Below are 22,169 nucleotides of genomic sequence, written 5' to 3'. Positions count from 1 at the left end.
AAGGGACTCAAGGAGCAGCTGTTGGTCAGCTGCAAGGCAAAGACAAGGAGCCAACAGCCAGCGGCCAAGTCTACCTCTCACTACAGCCAGGGGCTAAGAAGGTGACCCTCATTCCTGGGTACCCGGAGAACCACCACATGCTTCCTTTAATAGTTCTCTTCCACTGCTGTGCCATCACCATTGGCATGCTGCATGCTAATGAATGGAAGGGCAGATAATCCTTGTGGTCAAATATGCCACCTGATCATACCTGGGAGAGGAGGCTGAGGAGAGAGACACTATTAATCTGTGGCCTACCCCATGACTTCCTGGCATGGGGAAGTAGAACGGTCGGGAAAGTGGAGCTCGTTCATATCGCTCTTGACCTTGTAACAATCACTTCTTGCCCCCTCCTCCGAGAACAGCTCGCATTCAGGGAAAGCAGGGAAGCTCAGCAGGCCTAGGGTATGTCTACATGGCAATCACGGGGCGCGATAGCAGCTCGTACAGACAGACCTGAGCAAGCGCTAACCAATGTGGGTACTAGAGCAGTGAAGTCACGGCAGCATGGGCCGTACAGGCCCACTTGGAACCCTGGGTAATTACTCAGGCAGCGGCTTCACGGTGGAACCTGAAGACAGGAGACAGCCTCACACTTCAGAAGATAGCTGAGGTTCCTGGGCGTTCTGCTATTCTGTCAGGCAGCATCCAAACGGAAGTGAGGCTTATAAGATTGTGTAGCAGTTTATTTCACCCTTCTCGCTGCTCTCCATCGTGAATGAGGTCTCACAAACCCTCTTTAACTTAACCCTGTTTTAAATGCTGCCTGGTCTCTCTAGACAGACCCTGCATTGTCTGTCTGTCTCACACACACACACCCCCCTAGAAAAAACGAAGAGGCTCCTTCTGCAGCTATTATCTGTCACTCCTCCGCTGGCCAATGAGCCTTTGCCACAATACAGTGATCTGCTCCTCGGGGGGAGCAGGAGTGGGTTTGATTCGTGGCAGTCCCTGCATGCTGAGAAAGCACGAGGCAGAGGCTCTTGCAGCATACAAATTTTCACAACGCCTCCGGCCGTGCTTTTTTAAAATGTCAGTGAGAGATGACGGCATTAAGTTGTGTGGTGTAGGAGGACAGCAGAGGTAGAAGTTAACGCATGGTCTCCAAAGCAAAAACGAACCTTAGCAGGCTCTCTCCCAATTGCTAAGTAACTTCCATCATCGGTGAGAAGCACATCCTCCAATTTTTAAGAGCTGTCTCCACAATGCAGCCCCTGAAGGACTGGAACAGGTGATCTCAGGTCTTACCTCTCCTTTGCTGCCTTCTGCAGTTGCACAAAATCCTGTTTTAGGCTGTGAACCTTCTCTTGGTGCTGACAGGAGCCTACTGGGAAACCAAAGGAGCTCAGCTCTGTGGTCAGACCCTCTAAAGTATCCAGGTCCTCTTGGTGCTGTCTCAGTTCTAAATTCAGCTCCTGCTAGGAAAAACAAGAGCGGAGATGAAGCTCCTGTGTTTGTTCAAACAGGAGAAATGAACAGACACAGCCCTTGATTCTGACTAGGCACGCAGTGCCCTCTACAGGGAAATAAGATGAATTATCCCTGAATCAGACCAACTTCTGAAACTCCCACACATCAGAATTGGTAGAAGGGCTACGGGGAGAATCTAGGGCAGATACTGTTCCCAGCTAACAGGAAACCTGGTGTCTCCATAAAACCACTAAGATTTTGTCCCATCCAGGGCAATGGACCCAGCCCTGCTCCCTAAACTACTGTCCTAGGGTAGCAATTTCACTCACTGACACCCAGGCATTTTGCAGTATTAATGGATGGGATTTTCAGCCAGTGAGGTCTTGCTATATTTGCACTGGGTCTCATCAAACTGGTCTGAGTTCACTGCTTTAGTTCTCTGCTGCCAGTCAGCTGGACTGGACAGAATTGTCTTTCTAGTCTAGCACTGCTGCAAGACTGTTCACACAGGGCAGTGAAACAGCAATGAGCTGCAAAGCCCCCATCTCCTTCCCTTTCTCCAATGGCTGAGCAAACAGCTACTGTAAGTGCAGGTCCCAATGGCCTAGGATGAAGGCAGGGGGTTATTTACTCTGCACAAATCCCTCCGCTCTGCCTGCAAAGGGTTCCTCACAAAAGCCTCGTAGTCTGGGCCACCTTCCTTTTTTAGGCACAGAAACCCCGCTTCTCACCTGGATCTGCTGGGAGAAGTGAGCGATGTCACGATCCGGCAGGTTTCCAGAAGCCAGCATGCGAGCTCTGCTCTCCGTGAACTGCTGCAGCTTCTCGGAGAGGTGCTCATACTGCTCCACCTTCGGGAGGAGGCCCTTCAGCACGTTCTCCTTCTCCTGCTGCTGCCGGCACAGCTTGTTGAAATGCTCTGTCACCTCGACCAACTTGCCCTGCAGGGCTGAGGCTGTGGCACTGTCGGCTGTTTCCATGAATCGAGTCACCATTTCTCGGGTGGCTTCTAGGCTGCTCTTCTGCCTAGCGATGTCCTGCTTCAACTTCTGTTGTTAGAACATACCCCGAGAAAAGCAAAGTGGCATAAGTTGGCCGGGGTGCCCTTTGGAACTAGAACTCTTAAAGCAAATGACATTTCTAGATGACCAGAAACATTCATGTGGATTATTTTCACCCCCAGTCCCTCCCTGTGCCTGCCTTCCCCACTGTGTCTGACTTTGGCTTTTCCCTGCCTCTGCTCATGCTTAACTGTCAGTCTATCCTCGTCCACTGCTTCTGGACAGGGATTTCCTCTCCAGGCTATGTTAACATCTCTCAGTGCTGCTCATTAGCTGAGGAGGCAGGTAAGCAGTTTCAGTGGCTCTATTTCCTAGTTCAGCGAATTCAGGTAAAGGATGGATTTAATGCTCCCTTTTTAAATGGGTTTACTGACTTGAGCATTCAATACAATTAATGTACAGAATGTTTTAGGACGTCTGCACAATTCAGAGGTTGGCAAGACACAGAGGAACAATCTACCAAATGCAGACTCTTTAGGAAAGGCAATTAAGTGAACATCTCACAGTGTTCGTGGCGAGTGACTCCTGGATGGAAAGAGACGAGAGGGAAGCCAGCTGCTCTCTTTCCAGGCTCTTCTCAATCTCAGCCATCGACTGCAGAAGATTCTCCAGTCCTTCTTGAACGCTCTGGGACTGGGCAATGGACTTCTGCAGCAGATCCGAGCGCTCTGCCATCTGACCAGAAAGGCTCTGAAAACAGCTCACGATGGAATCTGGGGAATTCAGCACAGGATAAAATAAATGACCAATAGGGGGCGAGTGACTGTCACCTCTGGGATTATCCCCAACACAAATAACTAGCCGAATCACTCAGAGGCGCTGGAGCTGTGAAGGTTAGCTTACCAAACTCTTTAGAGAGAACAGGAAAAACCTCACTAGGGAAACAAAAGAGAAAGCAGCAGCACAGGAACTGACCCAAGCTCCATCTATTCCAGTGTCCTGTCGGCGACAGTGGCCCACACCAGATGCTACGCGGGAATGTGTAAGAACCCTGCAGTAGCAGGGGTGGAGTAATCTGCTCCCACTCTAGAGTTAAGAGACGTGGGTGCAGGCTAACCAGAAACATACACGAAAACACAGAACCATGGTCACCCAGGAAGACTATGATAAGACCATTTCAGTGGGGTCAACATTAAAAACAACAGGTCTCTTTTCACTACTTCAGGCAGAAGCTGCCTGTTGCTCAAGACGTCCCACCTCCCTTGTTTTCTCAACATAAGCAGAAGTAGGGATCCTCCAAAGGAGACAAGCAGCCTCAGGTGGTGTCTGGGAAGATGGTTAACTGCCCTATTGACAAGTGCGTGCGCACTGAGGGATTGTAGACAAGTTGCTATTACTGCAGTAGCTCCTCTGCTTTGATCCCGTGTTCTCCTGAGCTCATCTGACTTGGGGACGTGTGTCCCTTTTTAACTGTGGCCTGTCTTCACACTCGCACAAGCTAACGGACACAGCTGCTTTGCCCAGTACCTGTGGTTTCCTGAATGCGACTGTGATCGGGGGCTGGCTCTCCTTCTATCTCCAGCAGGGAACGTGCTGCTTTCTGCAGCTTCTCCACGGGCACCTGATGCTCAGCAAGATCTCCCTGTAGATGCTGCTCCAACACAAGACCAGACAACTAATGTCAGCAATAATATACACCAAAGAGACTGCGACATACTGGTGAACTGGTCTTAATTTAAACAGGCCCCATGTAACCCTTATGACAGGAGATCAAAATCAGGATTTTTAGGGTGAGATGTCTGGCCCATGAGGGACGTACTCTCAGCCTGGAGAAAGACAGTCTGAAGGTCCCTTACCTTGGCATTGGTGAGCTGCTTCTGCAGAACTGCTGGGTCTGAGGAAACTGTCTCAGAGAGGACTTTTGCTACAGCTGCTTCAGTCTCCTGCAGCCACGACCTGAGAGTTTCTGCCACTTCCTGGAATTGTTGGTAGCGATCCAGCAAGGCATTCAGATGGGAACCAAGCGTGGCACACTACACAGGGAAATAAAATCCAAGACAAGGATATGAACTATCACGGTCCATGGCCTGCTCTTCCATGCCCCCTTTATTTGAAGAAAGTGGGGCAGAATTCACCGAGGGCCTGTCTACACCGCAGGTTAGCGCATGGCGAGCACGGGTGTGAACGTACAGAGCGTTCACCTGCCATACACAAACTCGCTACGTGGATGCTATTATCGTGCAGTAAAGATTCCAGTTTCGAAGGGGAATATGTCAAAGTGCACTAGAGAACTTTCAGTGCATTACAGCAAGTTAGCAGACTGCAGGCTAGTGTGCCGTAGATTCACGCCCAGCCTGCCACACGCCAACTTGCCATCGAGCCAAGCCCCAAGGGAGAATCCAATTTTAGCATATGGGTGTAAGAACCATATAACACAGTCCCTGCCCTCTTCTGAGCTCACACCTTTAAGGTCTGAGAACAGTGTAAGTGTTCCTGATGTAGGAAGATGGAGAACGGTCAGAGAGAAGGTAACAGGGCATACCTGACAGGTAAATTTCCAGTTACCTGCAGTACCAGCTCCCACCATCTCTACAGTGCCTCACAGAGGAAACGCCCTAAAAATCTTTATCCTACGGAGCTGGAAAGCATTTCCTGTACCTTTGAGTGGAGAGCGGTGTATCTTTTTGTTGCATCATCCAGTTTGCTCTTGACTAAGTTTCCCGTGGCTAATGGCTCAGGCCCTTCTTTGGCTGCTCTCTCTGCGTCCAGCACCTTCTGTCCTGACATGGTAACAAACCGCAAATCCCCCTTGTGGGAGATTACATCTTCCGAGAAGCTTCCCTGCCGGAGAAGCATTGGTCTCAGCGATTCAGGGTCGCTGTCCCCTTTGTGCATCCGCTCCAGCTCCTGCTCTGCCTGCTCCAGCCAGGCCTCAAACTCCCCGTGATCCCGCAGAAATTTCTGCAGCTCATCCCGCAGCACCTGCACTTGCTTCAGCTGCCTCTCCGACTGTGACAGGTTGGCCACGTATTGCTCCTTCAGCTCTGCCAGCCTCCCTTGAAGCCTCTGCCTCTCCTCCGGTGCAAGGTTGTGGCCCTTTTTGTCCAGGAAGGCCTGTGCTGTCTGTGTAGCTAGAATGACATCTTGCTGTTGGGAGAGCAGCTCCTGATGGCGTGCCTGAAACACACACACAATGAACATGCTGCCTTGTGACCAATCTAATGTCTCTAAGGTCTTATCTACCTGGGGGAAAAGCCCTCAGAAGCTGGTGTGAACTAGCAACTCCACACTAACTCCCAGTGCGGACACAGAGAGTGCCTCTGGGCACTTTGTTGTATGCCGTAGCTGTGTCAGTCCCAGGATACTGGAGAGAGAAGGTGGGTGAGGTAATACCTTTTACTGGACTCAGGTTTGTCTCTCTCCCCGACAGATGTCAGTCCAATAAAAGAGATTACTTGCCCACCTTGTCTTTGCGCACATGAGCTTAATGCACTTTGGAAGCGTGCTAAGCTAAACTGCCTGGGCACATTCATAGTGCGCAGGAAGTGTTCACATGGGGAGTGGGTGTGGAGTCAGGAGTGCACTTTACATCTACTCCTAGCTCACTGTGCACTAACTTCCCCATGCAGACAAGCCCTTCACACCAGAACTACTGACAGATCCCTCTTACTGTGCTGGCAAACAACTAACCCCTCCCCTGTGTGTTAGCCTGCCAGCATCATCTTGCAACCCTGAATGTAAAGTGCTCTGTATTACGGATCACACCACTAATAAATTCACAGCTGAGGCAGACAAAAAACACGCCTCTCTCCACTTTTACATCTCCATGTCCTCCCGTTTGCTGCGCCAGGAGGATCCCACAAGTTCCAGGGTCTCCCCTTCTAGAGCACCTGAGCAATGATGGCCGGTTACACTGGTATACAACTGCGTGGCAACGTGAACACACCCATGCATTCAGCGCCACTTCCGGACGGCAGGGTCACCATGCTCGGCAGCACTAAGATCTATGCAATATCGGCCAGACATGGCGGCATTCTAACCTTCAGCCTCTCATACTGCCCATCGAGGTTCTCTTCCACTCTGTCCACTTCCACTAAGTGACCATCGAGAATGTCCTGGGCGCTCTTCCCCTCGAGCGCTCCCACAGCTTGTTCCACTGGGCGAGCTCTGTGCTCAGAGAGCCTCCCTGTCTGTTCTAGTGATGTCATCCAATTCAGAAGCGACTCAATCTTACTCCTGTTCTCCTCCAGTTCTTTGGCAGCTTTCACCTGAAAAACAACAAATACGCCGGATGAGGAGGGCTGCTCTTTTTGTATTTGTATAAGCTGCTGTATCAGGCGAGGGAGAATCCTGGCATCTGACTGATTTTGTGACTCTCAGCCCAGCACAACACATAGTCCATAGTCTTACTCAGCCAACACACGCCCCAAACTGGGCTTCTGATACCGAGCACGTGAGTGAGTGTACAAGCAGTGTGTGCACACATGGGTGGTTCCTTGAGGTACACCCCTGTGGCTTATCTGGGGAGGTTGAGACACTATTGGATTTTCAGAGGCACCAACTTACTTCAAAAGGCTGCCCTGGAAGCTTATTACCAACCTGACATCAGAGCAAGGCTCCTTTTCTCTGCCCTGCGCTGCTTTACATTACTATGATTATTGTATCGGTACTATAAATACCCAGCACTTCTAATCCATAGCTCTCAAAGTGCTTTATGGGGGAGTCACTACCATCACTTCACAGATGGGGAAACCGAGGCACAGAGTGGTGACACGACTTACCCAAGGTCACCAAGCAAAAACAGTTGCAGAGCCAGGAACAGAACCCAGGTTTCCCAACTCCCAGTTCAGTGGCATACCACTAGGCCATGCTTCCCCCCTATTAAAAGTCCCCCCTCCGTTTGTTCTTCATGTGTTACCTTTTCTGTCTCCTGTTGTACTGCAGCAGTCACTGCATTCTCCAGTTCTTTCTGGGCCACTTCAGTCCTCTCCTGCAGAGACTGGAACTGCTCCTTTGCGAGGCAGAGTTTCTCTTGCAGGGCTGCCAGCTCCCCGGGGTTCATCTTGGCTCTGTTCTCATCTAAGAATTCTTCAGTTGCTTTCAAGACACCCGTGAAAGAGGCGGCCCGGTTCTGAATGTTCCTCTGCAGGTCCTACGAGCATTATGGAAGAATCGTACAACTTTTCTGTGCTATCTGGGCAGTTGGCACCTCTTTTGCCCCCTACAACTATCCTAGCACTGACCTTAACGTCACTTTGCCTCTGCTGCAGCATAGGTAGGTCCCCTTCACTGGTTGCTCTCTGCTGATCTGTCAGCGTGTTCTCCACCTGGCCCAGCCAGGTGCAGAGCTCCTCCAGCTTCTGACTGCGCATTGTTTGCTGCTCCTGGAGAGTCTGTGTTGAGGGGAAGAGAAGAGAGGAGGCAGTTTAATGCACATCATTCATCCAATGTCACCATGTCTCTGAAAAGCAACGCAGAAGAGTTACAGTCTGAGCACCTGATGGGATAGGAGGCAGCACAGAAAATACCTTTTGACACCCTCTGCTCTCAGCCAGTCAGACAGGCTGCATGAATGTGTATCAGAGCCCAACAGTATTTGAAGGAAGGGAATCTCTTTAAATACACATTTTTCTATAATTCAAGCTGTCTTCTCTTCTCTCCTCATAGATGGGAGACCATGCCACAAGTGTTTAACAATTCCACAGGGGGCAACAATCAAAACACAGCCCTCCTTGGTACAATTAACCAAAAGTTGCTCGGGCTTTTTCCTTTCTCTCAACCTCCAGAAATTTAAAATATACCAGCAAGCTGCATAATGCCATCTCTAGAAAGGCTGGCCATGCGTAACAAGATGGCATCATGCAGTGCTGCAGCTTTGGAGCATTGACTGACCCAAGTCAGGTTTATTTTTGACACTGGGGTTGGTGTGAGAGCCTAGGGGAGACAAAGTGTTTCTGTCACTGATCCATTTCCTAAGTTTTGCCACTAGTGCACAATACAGAAGCGCCTGTTTGAGCAATTGAGCATGATGTGTGACCCTGACAGTCCTCACAAAAAACTTCTCTTTGCCAGCAGGGGAAAAAAAAAGTTTCTTCTGATGCTGTAGCAACTAAACATACAAACTTGTGCAAAATGCTGTGGTCATTTCTTTCACTCTTTAAGATAAAAAGAAGCAATTCAAAAGAGCGCTCTTAAGAGCTCTTCAGCTGCAAAGCGAGATCTTCCTGGGTTAGGATGGGTGCACACTGAATCTGAAAAAGCAAAGCAAACTGGTTAATACACACAAAGAGATGGCATAGGCAGAGTGTTATTGAGAGCAACTGTTAATAAAAACATTACAGTATTAATAGTGTCTTGAATGAAAAGGTCCATGCGGTTATGTGGGCTGCAGGAATACAGCAGAGAACCAGGTGCTTGTGTGGGTGGCTGCTGTGTGCCGCGATATTTACATATTATTCAAAGGGCTGTTCTCGTGTCTACAGACCATTAACTGTGCAAGGAAAATGAGAAACCAGCAATGCTGGTTATCATTTGGGTTGAAAGCTGCCAGTTTGTGCAGTTATTTTCTGATGTGGACCTTATAGGAGCTAGGTTGAGTCCACTAAACCCATGCATTTGTGATCTCAGCTAGACTCAGGCAGGTTTCCAGAGCTGAAAGCCAAAGGGATTGACCTGTGCCCTCCAGAGGGAAGGCAGAAACTCACTCCTTTGAAAGATGGGAAGGGCAGGGGAATAGAAAGGAGCAATGGAGACTTTTGAAGAAACTCCTGCTGTGCCACGAATCATTACAAAGGCACGCACCCAATATCGGAACCCAGAACAGCAAGTGTTTCACTGCATGTTCTTAAGGTTGAAAACATCTCAGTTAACAAAACACAACAGGCCTCATGACTTTCACCTCATCAGTCTGCTCCACTTGCCGGAGACAGACCTGCAGGACCTCCACCTGAGCTGCCACACGCTCAGAAAGGTCCCGGAAAGACTTCTGCAGTTCATTGAGCAGTCTCAGCAGCTGCCTGCTCTGTTGGGGGGTCAAGTCCTGGGCGTGCTCAGAAATAAAGAACTGAATGTCGAAAGCAGTTGCGTCGAGCTCAGATTTGGTGTGAGCAAGGGGCAGTTTCAACTCCTGAACAGAAGAGAGAAAAAGCTCATCAGTGAAGTGCCTCTTGTTTGTGTGCACTTTCCTACACTGCTGGCTTTGGACAAGATCCATGGGCAAAGTGAATCCTACAGCTCAGAAGCAGAGAGATTCCAGCCAGATCTCCATGAAGAGAACAAGATATTTCAGGCACCCAAGTAGACACTAAGAGCTTGTCTATATGAACACTTTGTTCGCGGCATGCTGGGGTGTAAAACTACCCTGCTGCACGTAGTGTCCATGTGAAGCCTCCTGCCAAGCCCTAGATGTTCTGTAGTGTGCTTTAACCTACTCCTGTTCCAAAGCAGCTTAGATCAAAGCGCAGACAATTTTTAGCAGGCGGCAGGAGGGTCCACACAGACACTTAGTGCGTGGCAGGCTAGTGCGAGGGAGATGTACACCCCAGTTTGCCACCAGGTAAGTGTTTGTGCAGAGAAGCCTTAATAAAAGCACATACAACAGCACAGGAGTAACACAGTGTGTGGAAAGCACTGTTTTCCCATGTCTCTTCCTTTCTCTTTATACCAGATCTCCCAACGGTTTTGAAAAAAAAACAACATCCTATCCTTGGCAGCCTAGTCGCAGACCCAGTTTCTCTCAGTGTGTGCGGTCCAGCGCTGGAGATGTACCCAGATTCAGAAGCGACTGTTCAGTCTATATGTCAATCACGCTTCTCCAGCTTCCTCGTTCTGCAGATTATGTTGGAGCAGCAAAAACCTCTCCTGGAGCTACCTCTTCTTCCAACCCCCTTCCCCTGCCCCACACTGCTGGGGTCTCAAAAGCAGAGCTCTGTGAGTCGCGAGGACAGCCTCCACTGCCCAGTCCGAGCCCCACTCCCAAGAGACTGTGGTGCTCTGTAATGGCTCCAGGTCGCACTCTGGAGTAGACCACTACTTATTTTTGTATTTATTTCCCTATGGTCTTTGAAGGGCTGAGCAGCAATAAAACGTTTTATTTGTTGCTGAGATAAAACGGGGAAAAAAAACCTTGGCTCTTTTCACCCCAGCGTGGCATTAATACTCATGCTCCCAAGAGCACAAGGACTAAAAAAACAGCTAGAATATCAGCTTCTCCTTCCACAATAATCGACAAAGGGAAAGCCACAAAGAATCGAGAAAGGCTGAATTAAAAGCACCACCTTCCTTCCCTGGAGGAAGCCACAATTTTATCTGTCAGGATTAGGGGTGTTGCTATGACTACCTTATAGTGTTGGAGGCAGAGATTCAAGCTGTTCCCGTCAGTTGCATTGTGGTAATCACTGCTGTCCAGAGATAATGTGGTATCGCAGACCCAATTCTGCAGCTCTTCCAGTTTGCCCTCAAGCCTTTTATGCCGTGTTAAGACTTTAGCCTTAAAACAAAAAAGTACACTAATTAAAACCAGGAAACTAAGGAAGGAATGAATGCAGAGATCCCTCAGTATAGGGCTGAAGCAGCATAGGGAGGACAAAAGTCTGTTTGTGAGTTGTACCTTTTCAGTTTCTGCAGCACTGCGCAGGTTTAGCAGCCAGGCCTCCAAGGCATCACTCACTGAGCTAAAAGACTTCTGAAGATTCTTGGCATCTTTCTCCAAGGCTTTCAGCAATTGTTCAGGGACTTCTTGGGGCTGGTTGGCCACAATCCACTTGACAGATTCCAGCTCCTGATTCACTGGAGAGGACAGATTCTTCAGTTCCACATCCAGGACCTGAGGCAAGACAGTGTCATTAAGTCCAAGACACAGTGATTTCATACTCTCACTGCCAGCATTCACAGGGTACGCCTACACTGGGAAAAAAAAGACAAATTACTCAAGCCACTGAATCTCAGACTCTGGGTCAACTGACTCATGCTGCGGGGACTAAAAATAGCAGTGTAGACATTTGGGCTCAGGCTGGAGTGAGGGTCTCGGAGCCCAGCTCCAGTCCTAGCCCGAATGTCTACATTGCCTGAGTCAACTGACCCAGGCTTTGGGACTCCATGCCGTGGGTTTTTTCTTTGTGGTGGAGACATAGCCACAGTAACACAAAGGCTGGAAGAAACTGGATTCAAACAATATGCGTATCTGCTATAATGATTCATTACCATCCACCAATTCTACCAACTATTCTCATCTGGCCAGGTTACCACAATTCATTCCAGACAGCAAACCTAACTGTGAATTAAATGAATGTCTTGTCTAAGCACGGACAAAGACCTGAGCCAGAAATAAAGTTGGAGAGACAGACACCCTGTGTTTGCATTTCAATATCTTTTAGATCCCAGACTAAAGTTCCTCATTGTGCTCACAAGAAACAGTGAGCAGCTGCTAAAGCCCAGTGACCCTGTGCATAAACCACCCTAAATGAACTAACCCGGAGAGCAGAGCATTGCTGCTGGGCTAATTTTAGTACAGTGGCCCCCCTAACCTCAGCCTGATGCAGCAGGTCTTGCAGTGCTTCTAAATTCAGCTCCACAGGTTGAACCTGTTTAATTTTCATCTCAATATCTCGGAGCATGGACAGATAAGACACCAACTTCTCATCATGTTCCAGACACACCTGTTTGCTGAACACAGCCTGTAGAGTCAAAAGAAAACATACTTCAGATTTTGAGAGCAAAGTAAATCAGAATAAGGCATTTTAAAGGAATCTTAGCATTCTCTCTCAGCAATTTTCCACATTAGGGACTGCTCACTTGCCAATCTTATCTACAAGATTTACAACAGAGAAATAAAACAAAACTTAAAAATAGCAACAAATCTGCAGTGTTATCATGAAACTGCTAAACAATGGGCTTATGGATCTGTCATTTATAAATAATGTTCTCATAAAATATAACTGAGATTCAAATGTTTCCCCCAATACATCACAGTTTCATTTGATAAGTCAATTCCAGTTACTATGTTCTGGGGCAGTAACTCCCAGTAGGTCCCCAACATTCACTACATTTATCCTTCTTGCTGTCAACTTTGTCCAAAATCATGCTCATTTATCTCAAATATATATAAATACCCAGAAATTAAAAAAAACAACCACCATTTACCTTGGTTGGTTTTGCAGATTCTCTGGAAGGTTTTTGCCATCTCTCCCTGTCTGCCATAGTTAAGCGTGATTCTTCATCATCGATGCTGTCCTCTCTGGTTATTTCCTGGGGTGTCTTTCCTTCTGATCTGAAGGTTGTAGAGGACCCTGCTTCATACATGGTGAACTCTATGGTTGTTTCTTTCAGAGTCTGTTTCTCTAGTTCAGGGATTACAGAGGATTCTAGATCACTTGTGGATTCCTCTCTGGTAATTAACTCTGGTGGCTTTTTCTCTGTGATACATACTGTGGGGGATACCAGATCTCTGGTTTCCTCTTTGGTGATTGCTTGGGGTATCTTTTCCTCTGATTTATCTGTTACAGAGGTGGCCTCGCCATTTCTGACCTCCTCTCCGATTGTCTCTTGGAGTGCCTCTCTCTTTGGGGCAATGCTGAATTTCTGATCATCTCTGATATTCTCTTTCAGGCCCAATGCCATTGCTTCCTTTTCTCTTTCAGGAACCTGTTTCTCGCTAATCTGTGTTTGCTTTTGTTCAGCTAGACCACTCAGCAACCTACCAGCTGTTTCACACACTGATTCCTGAATTCTTGAGATCAACTCCTCCTTGAGCTCTCTCATCAAAGTTTCTTTGGAATCTGGGATAGGAAGAGACTGTTTTTCCTTGGAAGATTTCCTTAGTTTAGTGGTTTCTCCTGGGATACTGATCTGCTTTGCATTCTTTATCTCAGTTTTCTTCTTTCCCATGGGTTTTAGATCAGCCTCACTCAACATTTCTGGAGCACCAAGACTTCTGATCTCAGTAATGTTTGCCTCTGGTCTCTGTGGTGTAGTTTCAGTATGCATCACTGTTATTTCATCTACAGATTTGTCTTCAATATGCTTATCACCAACTGGGAGCTTGAAGGATTCCTTAGCATTTATGGAGACTATTCCTTCCTCTCTTTGATCCACAGAAACTGATTCTTTTGATGCTGCCTCTACTGCTTTTGACCCTTCCGTTCTCTCATCGAAGCTTCTCTGACCTACTTCAGAAGCCATAGCTGTAGCTTCTGTCTTTCCCAGAAGCCCATCTTCACTGAAAAAGGCTCCTTCTAGTCCTTCTTTGTCCCCAACACTCTGATGCATCATTTCACCAGCAAATGATTGATCTCTCCCTACCTCCAGTCTCTCTCTTTCCTCTTCTGTCTCCTCAGCTACTTCTACTCTCTTCCTCAATTCCTCTTTCCAGGATTCCTGTGATCTGCTTTGCCTGATCTCTTTTTTCTGGGTCTTAAATGCTGCATCTGGAGATACAGGTATTGTGCCTAATACTAAGGGAGGTTCGAGGGACAATACAGCCTCTCCCAAGAGTTGACCCACTACACCATCCTCTGAAGTTTCAGGAGGAAGTGATTTCAGCACCTCTTCTTTCATTACACTCATTGTCTTATGGAATCGGTCAGAATCAGCGTCTGCAACATCTCCTGCTGCACTGTAGCCCATTGCTTCGCATCTAGCTTTGTGTTCATCATCATCAGTCATCTCCGTGGCAGGACTATCCATGGCCAAGCTTTCCTCTTTGGGTGCTGCATTTTGCAGTAGCTGCTGGGAGTGGCGTTTATATTCTCTCCGCTCTTCAGGATCAGATTTGTCATTGAGTGTCCAAATGCCTTCCTGCATGGCCACAGCTAATTTTTGGCTGACTAACCCTCTTTCAACAGCTTCCTTTAAAGTCACTCTCTCCCCACTATTAGCGTCAACAATCCCTCCAGCCATCATCTGGTTCGATACAATGATGCTCACCATTTCTTCATCCACCATTTCCTGTTCCAAAGCAGACATCAGAGACAGTCTTTTGCCCGTGGCACCATCCACTATGCCACCAGTGTCTGCTTGAGCGTGCAGTACTCTCAAGGTGGGCAACAAGTCTACCTCCCTCAGCTTCACAGCCTGAGCACACGTCAGAGCATCCCCTGTCACCTTGTCCTTGACTGCTCGGAAGGGAATGAGCTCCAGATACCTTTGTCCAGATTCAATGTCAATTTTACATTTCTTTATAAATTCTGAATAGGGAATGATCATACAGCTCTCAGGATCTACAATTCCGTGTTTCATTTCAGAAGACAACACTGCCTTTTCCACAACTGTCTCAGATAACAATCCTTCCTTTACAGCCTTAGACAAAGCCAGCCTCTGGCCAGAAACAGGGTCAATAATGCTTCCACTCAAGGCCTGTATTTCTTGGACTTCACCGTGAAAGTCCAAGTTAATTAGCCCTAATGACACTGCCTTGGGTAAGGATACAAGTTCCTTTCTTTCTGGATCAACATACTGGTGCAGACACACACTTTCAGACTTTATGAGTTCTTTGCACAAATCTTGATTAATCAATCCATGTTTCACTGCATTATTTACTGAAAGTCTCATTCCAGACAGGTGGTGAATAATTCCTCCGTCTGCTATCTGTTTGGTCAAGAGTTGAAGGGCTTTCCCCTTACTGAGAAGCCCTTTTTCAACTGACTGGACAATAGTTAAAGGTTCTTTGGTTTTAGGATCCGTAATTCCACTTGTTTCAGCCTGTAATCCAATGAGCTTCTGTCTAGTTTCATCTTCAGCATCTTTTCCTTTAGAAGCTTTCTCTAACTTTATCAGTTCCTCTTGACTAGAGGGCTCGACCAAGCCAAGATTTGAAGCCAAAGTGACTGATATTTTTTTGCCTCGTTTCAAGTCAACAATTCCTCCAGTAACTACTTGTCCTTCTAAAATTCTCAATGCTGTTTCCTCATCCAGTAGGCCAACCTCAGCCGCATCCTTGACAGAGTAGACAGTATTACTACGTGGGTCGAGAACACCACTTATAGCTTTATCAGATGTGAGTACCTTGTGCAGAAGTTTCTCATCCATCAGACCTTCACTAATGACTTCTTCGGTGGTTAACGATTCGCATGTGTGAGAGTCAAAGAAGCCAGTGAACATTTTCATTTTCTCCATCAGTTTAACAGCTGTGTGGCTGGACACTACACCACAAGCTATGGCTTCATTCAGAAGAAGATCCTTGCCCGTCTTCTCATGGTATATACCCCCACCCTGGAGTTGTGCCCCCAGCATTGTTAAAGTATAGTCTTCTCCCAGTTCCATGGAATGTTTGGGTAGCATAGAAGTTTCACTAATACTGAAATCAACTGATAAATCTTCCACATCCCTTTCTTCTACTTCCAATACTCTTGCGCTTTCAGTTTTTTCTGTTTCTCTTTCTTCCATTTGCTCCTCGTCTCCAGTTTTAAGAGGCACAATTTCCTCTGTTTTCACTGATCTGTTCTTAGCTTTTTCCTTATTCAACGAATTCTTATCCGTAACAGCTTCTCTCTCTACTTCAGATTCCACCCTTCTCGGAGTTTTCTCTTGCATGATTTGTGGTTTCTCTGTATTCTCTGATTCATCCACAGATATGTAGGTTTCTTTTCTCACACCATCTCTTACCATTTCAGGTGCTCTATCTTTGACTTCGTCTATTAAAAGTTTAGCAGCACTGAAATCTATCCCCATCTCCATCAGCATTTCCTTTGCTTCTCTGGGTTTTAGCTCAAAGCTGATTCTAAGGGGGTCATTAACAGATTCTTGCCTAGACAATTCTATTTGATTTCCATTCCTGGTTACAGTCAGCCTTTGTTCTCTTGCAGATTCAGCATCAATTTCACTCAGAATGGAAGCTCGCTTTGCAGAAATTTCTTCCTGTTCCTTCAGATTCAGAGTTTTTTCTTTATACTTTGATGGAAAACTTCCAATTTGTATCACTGGATTTTTGTCATCTTGAGAAGTATTTTCTGGCACTTCTTTCTCTTCTTCCAAAGAGGTAAACTGAAACTCAAGTTGCTTCAAAGCCAAATCATTACAGGGCTCCCTTTTAGTACTTGCACTCTCCCAGTCTTCTATCTCCTCAAGAACTTCCAGACCTTTGTAACCATCCTTGTTAATGTCCAACAGGTGAGTACTTGATCCATTTTCTTGAGCTTGTATAACGGCTTTAGTGAGATCATTTAACTCCCCATCTACTAGGAGCAGCTTGTGGCCATTGTGGATGTTGATATAGCTGTGGGTCATCAAATGGAATATCAGCCTATCATCATCACTCCTTAGGAGAGGGTGACTTTGGTCTTCATGACTCCTTCCTGCAGAGCCCATGCTCAGTTTGCTTCTGGCTGCAGAGCCTGCCAGCTTCATACTGGGCATCACATCAGTTATGAAGGTAGATTTTAGCTTCTTGGCAACATCTTTCCCCAAGATGCCATGATCTACTGCTTTCTTCCAGGTCAAGACCTCTGTGGTTTCTGGTATGAAGAGAGCCTTGATGAGCTGCCTGTTACTAAGAATCTTATGAGCCAATTCAGCAGACAGAATGCCTTGCTCTAAGGCATCTGCAACTGGGAGGATCTCGCCTGATTCAGGCCACAACAGCCCCATAAAGGACCAAAGGGATTCCAGGATCACCAGCGCAATCCTCGAGGCTACTAAATCTCTCTTTACTGCTTCATCTAATGTCAGTCTCTCTCCCGTGACAGTATCTATAATGCCACCTGTCTGAAGTTGTCGGATCAAGAGTGCACACGCCATATCCTGGTCAATCAAATTATGTCTCACTGCCTCGTCCACAGTCAGTCTGTGCCCCGTTCTGGGGTCCACAATCCCACCAGCAAAAAGCTGGGCTTCCAATAGCCGCACGGTGACTTGCCTATCTATTAGCCCCTCCTGGACAGCACGGAAGATGCTCACTTTCCTCCCTGATTTCAGGCTCACCATCCCACCTGCCAGCTGCTTGACAGGAAGCAACCTCAGGCCAGTTTCTTGGTGAATGATACATCCTTGCATTAGCTCGGTCAGGCTGATTTTCTTGGCTGTGTTGGGGTCAATCAAATTCCTGCAAGATCTCAGGCGAGATGCCAGTTTTGAGTGAAGCTGAGTAGTTATGAGGCCCTCTTGAACAGCCTTTTCCAAGCTGATGCAGCCCTGACTTGAAGGGTCTCTAAAACCCCCTGTAACAAGGTGAACTTCTAAAATCTTCAGTCCAACTTCCTCACTGATCTTTCCCTCTTCTGTTGCTGAAACAGTAGGTAGAAACCGTTTTCCTTCAAAGCTCATTTGACGTATCAGAAGAAGGGTATCCTGCAGCTCCTGCAACACCTGGAAAGTCCTGGAATCCAGGATGTTTCTTGCCAGGCCTTCCGCCAAAGAGAGCTTCTCGTTGGTCTCAGGAACGACTAGGCCAGACAGGATAACTTGAGCCTCCAGCAGTACAAGGCCTGTGTCCTGGTCTATGAGACCTTTCTGCATGGCACCCAAAATAGGGAATATTTCCATTGTGCCCAAGTCTATCACTCCCGCAACTGTGTCACATCCCTAAAAATGGAGAGAGAAAATAAAAATCAAATCAGAATCACAGAGGCTGCTAAAAGCAAACCATCATTTCGAGTAACTACAGCACATCAAGTCCAGGGATGTCTCAGTTTCCAGGGCCCAACAGGTATGACATGCAACTCCGAGTGCATCTGAGCGAGACGCTCATGTAAACAGCTCTATATTTTCTAACCTGAATGTTGTTTTAGAGCTCTTCCAGTCTCCCAGGTGGCAGCACTGAGACATTTCTGACACTCATCATTACAATAACGCAGCAAAGCGGCAAGCAGCAAAACCCCAGATTTCTAATGTCCCACTGAACGACCAACAAAGAGAGACATCTATTTAGACAGACATGCACTTTAGCCTTTCAACATTTCAATGCAAAAGGGGACGGACAATATGAACCCCATTTTGTGCTCCCTACGAGGCAAAAGGACAAAAGAAAAAGCACCCCCAGTGATTCAGAAATCTCCCACTGGTGTACTTACTCCCACAGTGCCTGCCATGCAGATCTGCAGTGCCAGCCACCAACAGGAAAGAGGGAACCCCATGGCAGATACCAGCTCACCAGCAACAGCATACCAGCCATGCACCAAAGGGCAGGGAAGTCGCCTCTGCCCATGCAAGTAGACTCCAGTGCAGCGTTCTCTGGCACTGCCACCACAACTTCCCTCCCTGGAGCATTTCAGAAATGATCAACTCTCCAGTAAATAAGACCAGGCCTCGGGAAAAACAGAGTTCTAGAATACACTAGGTGCCAGGATGGAAAGCAACATGATCAGGCTCTGAGAATAGCACCCGCCTCAAGTATTTCTGGGAAGTCTTTTTCTTGGTGTTATTAGCGCAAGCAGGGGAACGCTGAGGAGGGAGCAGGATTCTCAAAGATGATGAAATGGGAATGAGCATCCCCTACAGTATGTACACCAGAGCTGCTGGTTTCTACACTCCCGTTGCTCAGGTACGAGAGCCTGGGATACTGGGAGATACCCCAGAGGGAATCCTACGCACAGGGGAAATACAGGAACCTGGATTTTGTGAATACTACGATCAATTCAGTTCAAGACACTCAAATTTCTCTATTTGCAAATGTGTCACGAGAACATTCCACAGGATGCGGCAGCTTGGATATGGTGTCCACAAAACACACGACTTCCAGCAAGTTGGTCTGGATTTACCCTCACGCTCTTTTTCACAGGTTGGATGTGGGGGGAACTAGACGGCTGGCAGAACCCAGCATGCACGTTCAATACTGAACAAGCCACAGAAAGACAGAGGAAGAGAGAGGGGATATAAAAGGCTTTTACTTACCAGAGTTGCAGGGTGTGCCCGGAGCAGTTAAAGACAGAGCCTTATGGAGCAGCTCAGCCGTGTCACACACACAGTGTAAAGCTTGGTGTTAGCGTCCAGCATGCGACTGTTTTTTTTTTTTGTTTTTTTTGTTTTTGTTTTTTTGCAAAAAAGAACCCCCCACGCAGGTCGTCCTCTTTTCGCTTTGCGTGGAGGTTTGTGTTTAAAATTCCGGAGGGTTAGTTAAACTTGTAAGCAAGGATGTCAGTTAATCGTAACAATACTTGACATGAAACACAAACTGTACAGGGACACATCATGCTCAAAATAGCGCGAGTTGCAGTTTTGCTTTGGTTTCCTCTTTTTAATTTGATACCCTTGCACTGAGTCTCGGATGTTTCCAGCAAGCAAATGTTAACACTTTTCCATGTGCTCCCTTCTACAATGAAGCAACCGTACCATGATGCAATGATAGCCCCAAAGAAACTCCCTCATATGAGCCAAGTATCCATAATAGAAACCCTAAAGTAGCCTCGTATAAAGAGTTCTAATCCCATCCCACTTCTGGGCTTCACAAAGAGTGCCAGCGACTCTGCGCTCCGTGCTAATCTCGGTTAGCCAGGAGGCACAAATCTGGGGGGCTGTCATAATTAGGAAGCAAAATACACCCCTTTCTGCACAACAGAACTGTAAAAGGAAACTGACACCCCCAAAATATTTTCATGCTGTATAAATAAAACACAGCGAACTATAGGGAAGACTTTTGCATGGAAGCATTTTCCTTTCTGTGGGAGGAGCAGGGAAAGGAAAGAATGGGCATCCCACACGCTTTGGACCTGCAGGGCCATTTTTAGCTTCTTTCCTGGCAGCAGTGAGGTAGGTGGCATTAATGACATGACAATTTAACTGGGGAGATTGCTACCTGTAAGCTCGGAGTTGTTGCTGTAATGTCAGCATGAGTTTTCTGCTGCTAGCAAGTGTGATAAAATGACCTGAACTAAAAAAAAAAAAAAAAAAAAGAAAGAAAAAAAAGGAATTACTGGACCGAGACACCTGAACCATGATACCAATATGTCTCTTTCGATAGAAATAGGTATGCTTTATTTTTATGCATATAGCACTGAAAGGGTGGGAGTTTAGATTTCCCATAAATAAACGCAGTGGCCTTGCCATCCTTTTCTCTTGATCCGCTGGACTGGGATTTCACTCCCTGACCCAATTTCAGTTTTGGCTATCATAAAATCATGTCCAATTTGGTCAGTGCTTCAAAATATAGGGAGCTAGCAAGCAAACACACAGATATATCCATTGGACACATATATATACATTTACATACACATACAGGTATAACCATGAATGACTGAAGACAGCTAACACCAATAACAGAGGTGATAGGAAGGAATTTCAACCCTTCCCACCTAGCGCATGAGCGTAACATGAAACAGAGACTGACAGGACCATTATTGGATGCAAATGGGAGATGGACAGGGGTCAAGCTACTCAGTCAGTGAAGGTCTCTCAGATTAGCTGAGGGTCTATCAAGGTGATGATGCAGGGCTGCATTCCACACAGAGAGGAACTCAATTTCCTACCATTCAAGGCAAGTCTATTTCTCACTAGTGCATTCAACAGTTTACGCATGGAGGTGTGAATAAGGTTACCCATACACCAGTCTCTATGCAGCCGATCTTCTGGCAAGAGATGCCATCAAAATGTCCTTGCAGGCAGTGCTTAGTGTGTGCCAGAACTGAGCCCTGGCACCTCTAGGCTTGGCAGTTCAGAGCCCTGGCACCTCTGGCGCTTGCTGCATCAGTTATGCTAGAGCCCTGGCACCTAATTGCTTGGCACCTCTCGTTACAAATTAAGCCCCACTTGCAGGTCTCACCCAGGTCCTACATGACTGTGGTCTGTCAATTTTAAAAAATTGAAAGGACACCCCATGGCCCCTCTGTCTCCTTATTAGATCAGATGTCCACCTCCCTTCTTTCCCATTACAAGATTAAGTCAACTTTGTAGCATGGGGAGCAGCCCTGATTCACAGCACTGCAGAGGAGAACCATCCCCTAACAACCTGGAACAGAATACGAAAACCTCTTCTACTTGGCCTCCAATGACCAACTCGGCCCGGACCCCTGAGTGCAATGTATGGGACAGCATGGAAGAGTGGCCAATCATGTGAGATTAAGGACAAAGCAAACAGGCTGTGAATGGCTGGTGGTCATGAGACACGCAACCAAGCAAAGCCTCTTTCACGCTCTGAGGAAAGGTAATTCAGATGTATGCGATAGATGGGATGGGAAAAGGTACCTTGTGCTCCGTCTCCTGGGCCAGATGGCTCTGAAGCTGTTGGAGCTGTTTCGCAGAATCGCTGCAGAGCTGATGGTAAGTCTCCTTTAAGGCACTGAGTTGGGTGGAAATCTGTTCCTTCTCCTGGTCAGAAAGCCTGCAAGATGGGACAGGAAATCTCTTCATGGAGTCCGAGAAAGTGACATGCAGCTCTATGTGTTTCAGATTTTCTTCTCCAGACACAAAATGGCAAGAACACAATGGAATCCCCTCCTCACACTGCTCAAGCCTCAGCTGAAGGATTAAGTGCACTGTCATGCCAGTCACCCTGTGCCAAGCACAGTGACCGAATCAGGAATGAAACTAAGCAAAATAGCTGAGGTCGTAAAGTACCAGGATGAGGTGAAACAGTCGCAACAAATTAACTGGTTTTGCATTCCATTTCCAATTCACAAAAATGGTTCCATTTTGGGGGAAAAGTGAAAGTATGTCAGTTTCCTATGCAAAAACGGGCCTATTTTCATTCACATGGTCCAATTTTCAAGCTAAAATCCACTAAATTATCAAAGCTCCTAAATTCTGTTCTGACTGAGATGCATTTGTATGTTTAAACACACAACATTTCAATTTTCA

At 47.0% G+C, this 22,169-nt stretch overlaps 1 protein-coding gene across 16 annotated transcripts in view; it reads right to left on the bottom strand.

Annotated features, from left to right (window-relative positions):
• MACF1 (microtubule actin crosslinking factor 1) overlaps positions 1-22,169 on the bottom strand; it is a 250,864-nt gene that overhangs the window by 91,078 nt on the left and 137,617 nt on the right. For 9 of the 16 annotated variants that reach the window (XM_032789628.2, XM_075060891.1, XM_032789629.2 and 6 more), the window contains 15 exons: positions 21,558-21,693; positions 12,591-17,963; positions 11,975-12,124; positions 11,059-11,274; positions 10,789-10,938; positions 9,343-9,576; positions 7,694-7,843; positions 7,369-7,602; positions 6,491-6,718; positions 5,109-5,627; positions 4,307-4,483; positions 3,978-4,101; positions 3,015-3,223; positions 2,181-2,498; positions 1,288-1,454 (listed from right to left, as the gene is read on the bottom strand). In XM_032789628.2, the coding sequence (XP_032645519.1) occupies positions 1,288-1,454; positions 2,181-2,498; positions 3,015-3,223; positions 3,978-4,101; positions 4,307-4,483; positions 5,109-5,627; positions 6,491-6,718; positions 7,369-7,602; positions 7,694-7,843; positions 9,343-9,576; positions 10,789-10,938; positions 11,059-11,274; positions 11,975-12,124; positions 12,591-17,963; positions 21,558-21,693 (8,385 nt within the window). The remainder of the gene's footprint in view (positions 1-1,287; positions 1,455-2,180; positions 2,499-3,014; positions 3,224-3,977; positions 4,102-4,306; positions 4,484-5,108; positions 5,628-6,490; positions 6,719-7,368; positions 7,603-7,693; positions 7,844-9,342; positions 9,577-10,788; positions 10,939-11,058; positions 11,275-11,974; positions 12,125-12,590; positions 17,964-21,557; positions 21,694-22,169) is intronic. The other 7 variants (XM_075060896.1, XM_075060898.1, XM_075060901.1 and 4 more) reach the window with 2 other exon arrangements.

This window comes from Chelonoidis abingdonii, chromosome 25, assembly GCF_003597395.2.
Source record: "Chelonoidis abingdonii isolate Lonesome George chromosome 25, CheloAbing_2.0, whole genome shotgun sequence".
Classification (NCBI taxonomy): domain Eukaryota; kingdom Metazoa; phylum Chordata; order Testudines; family Testudinidae; genus Chelonoidis; species Chelonoidis abingdonii.
The sequence above is the reverse complement of the archived record's forward strand: the minus strand, read 5'-3'. Positions and strand labels throughout refer to the sequence as shown.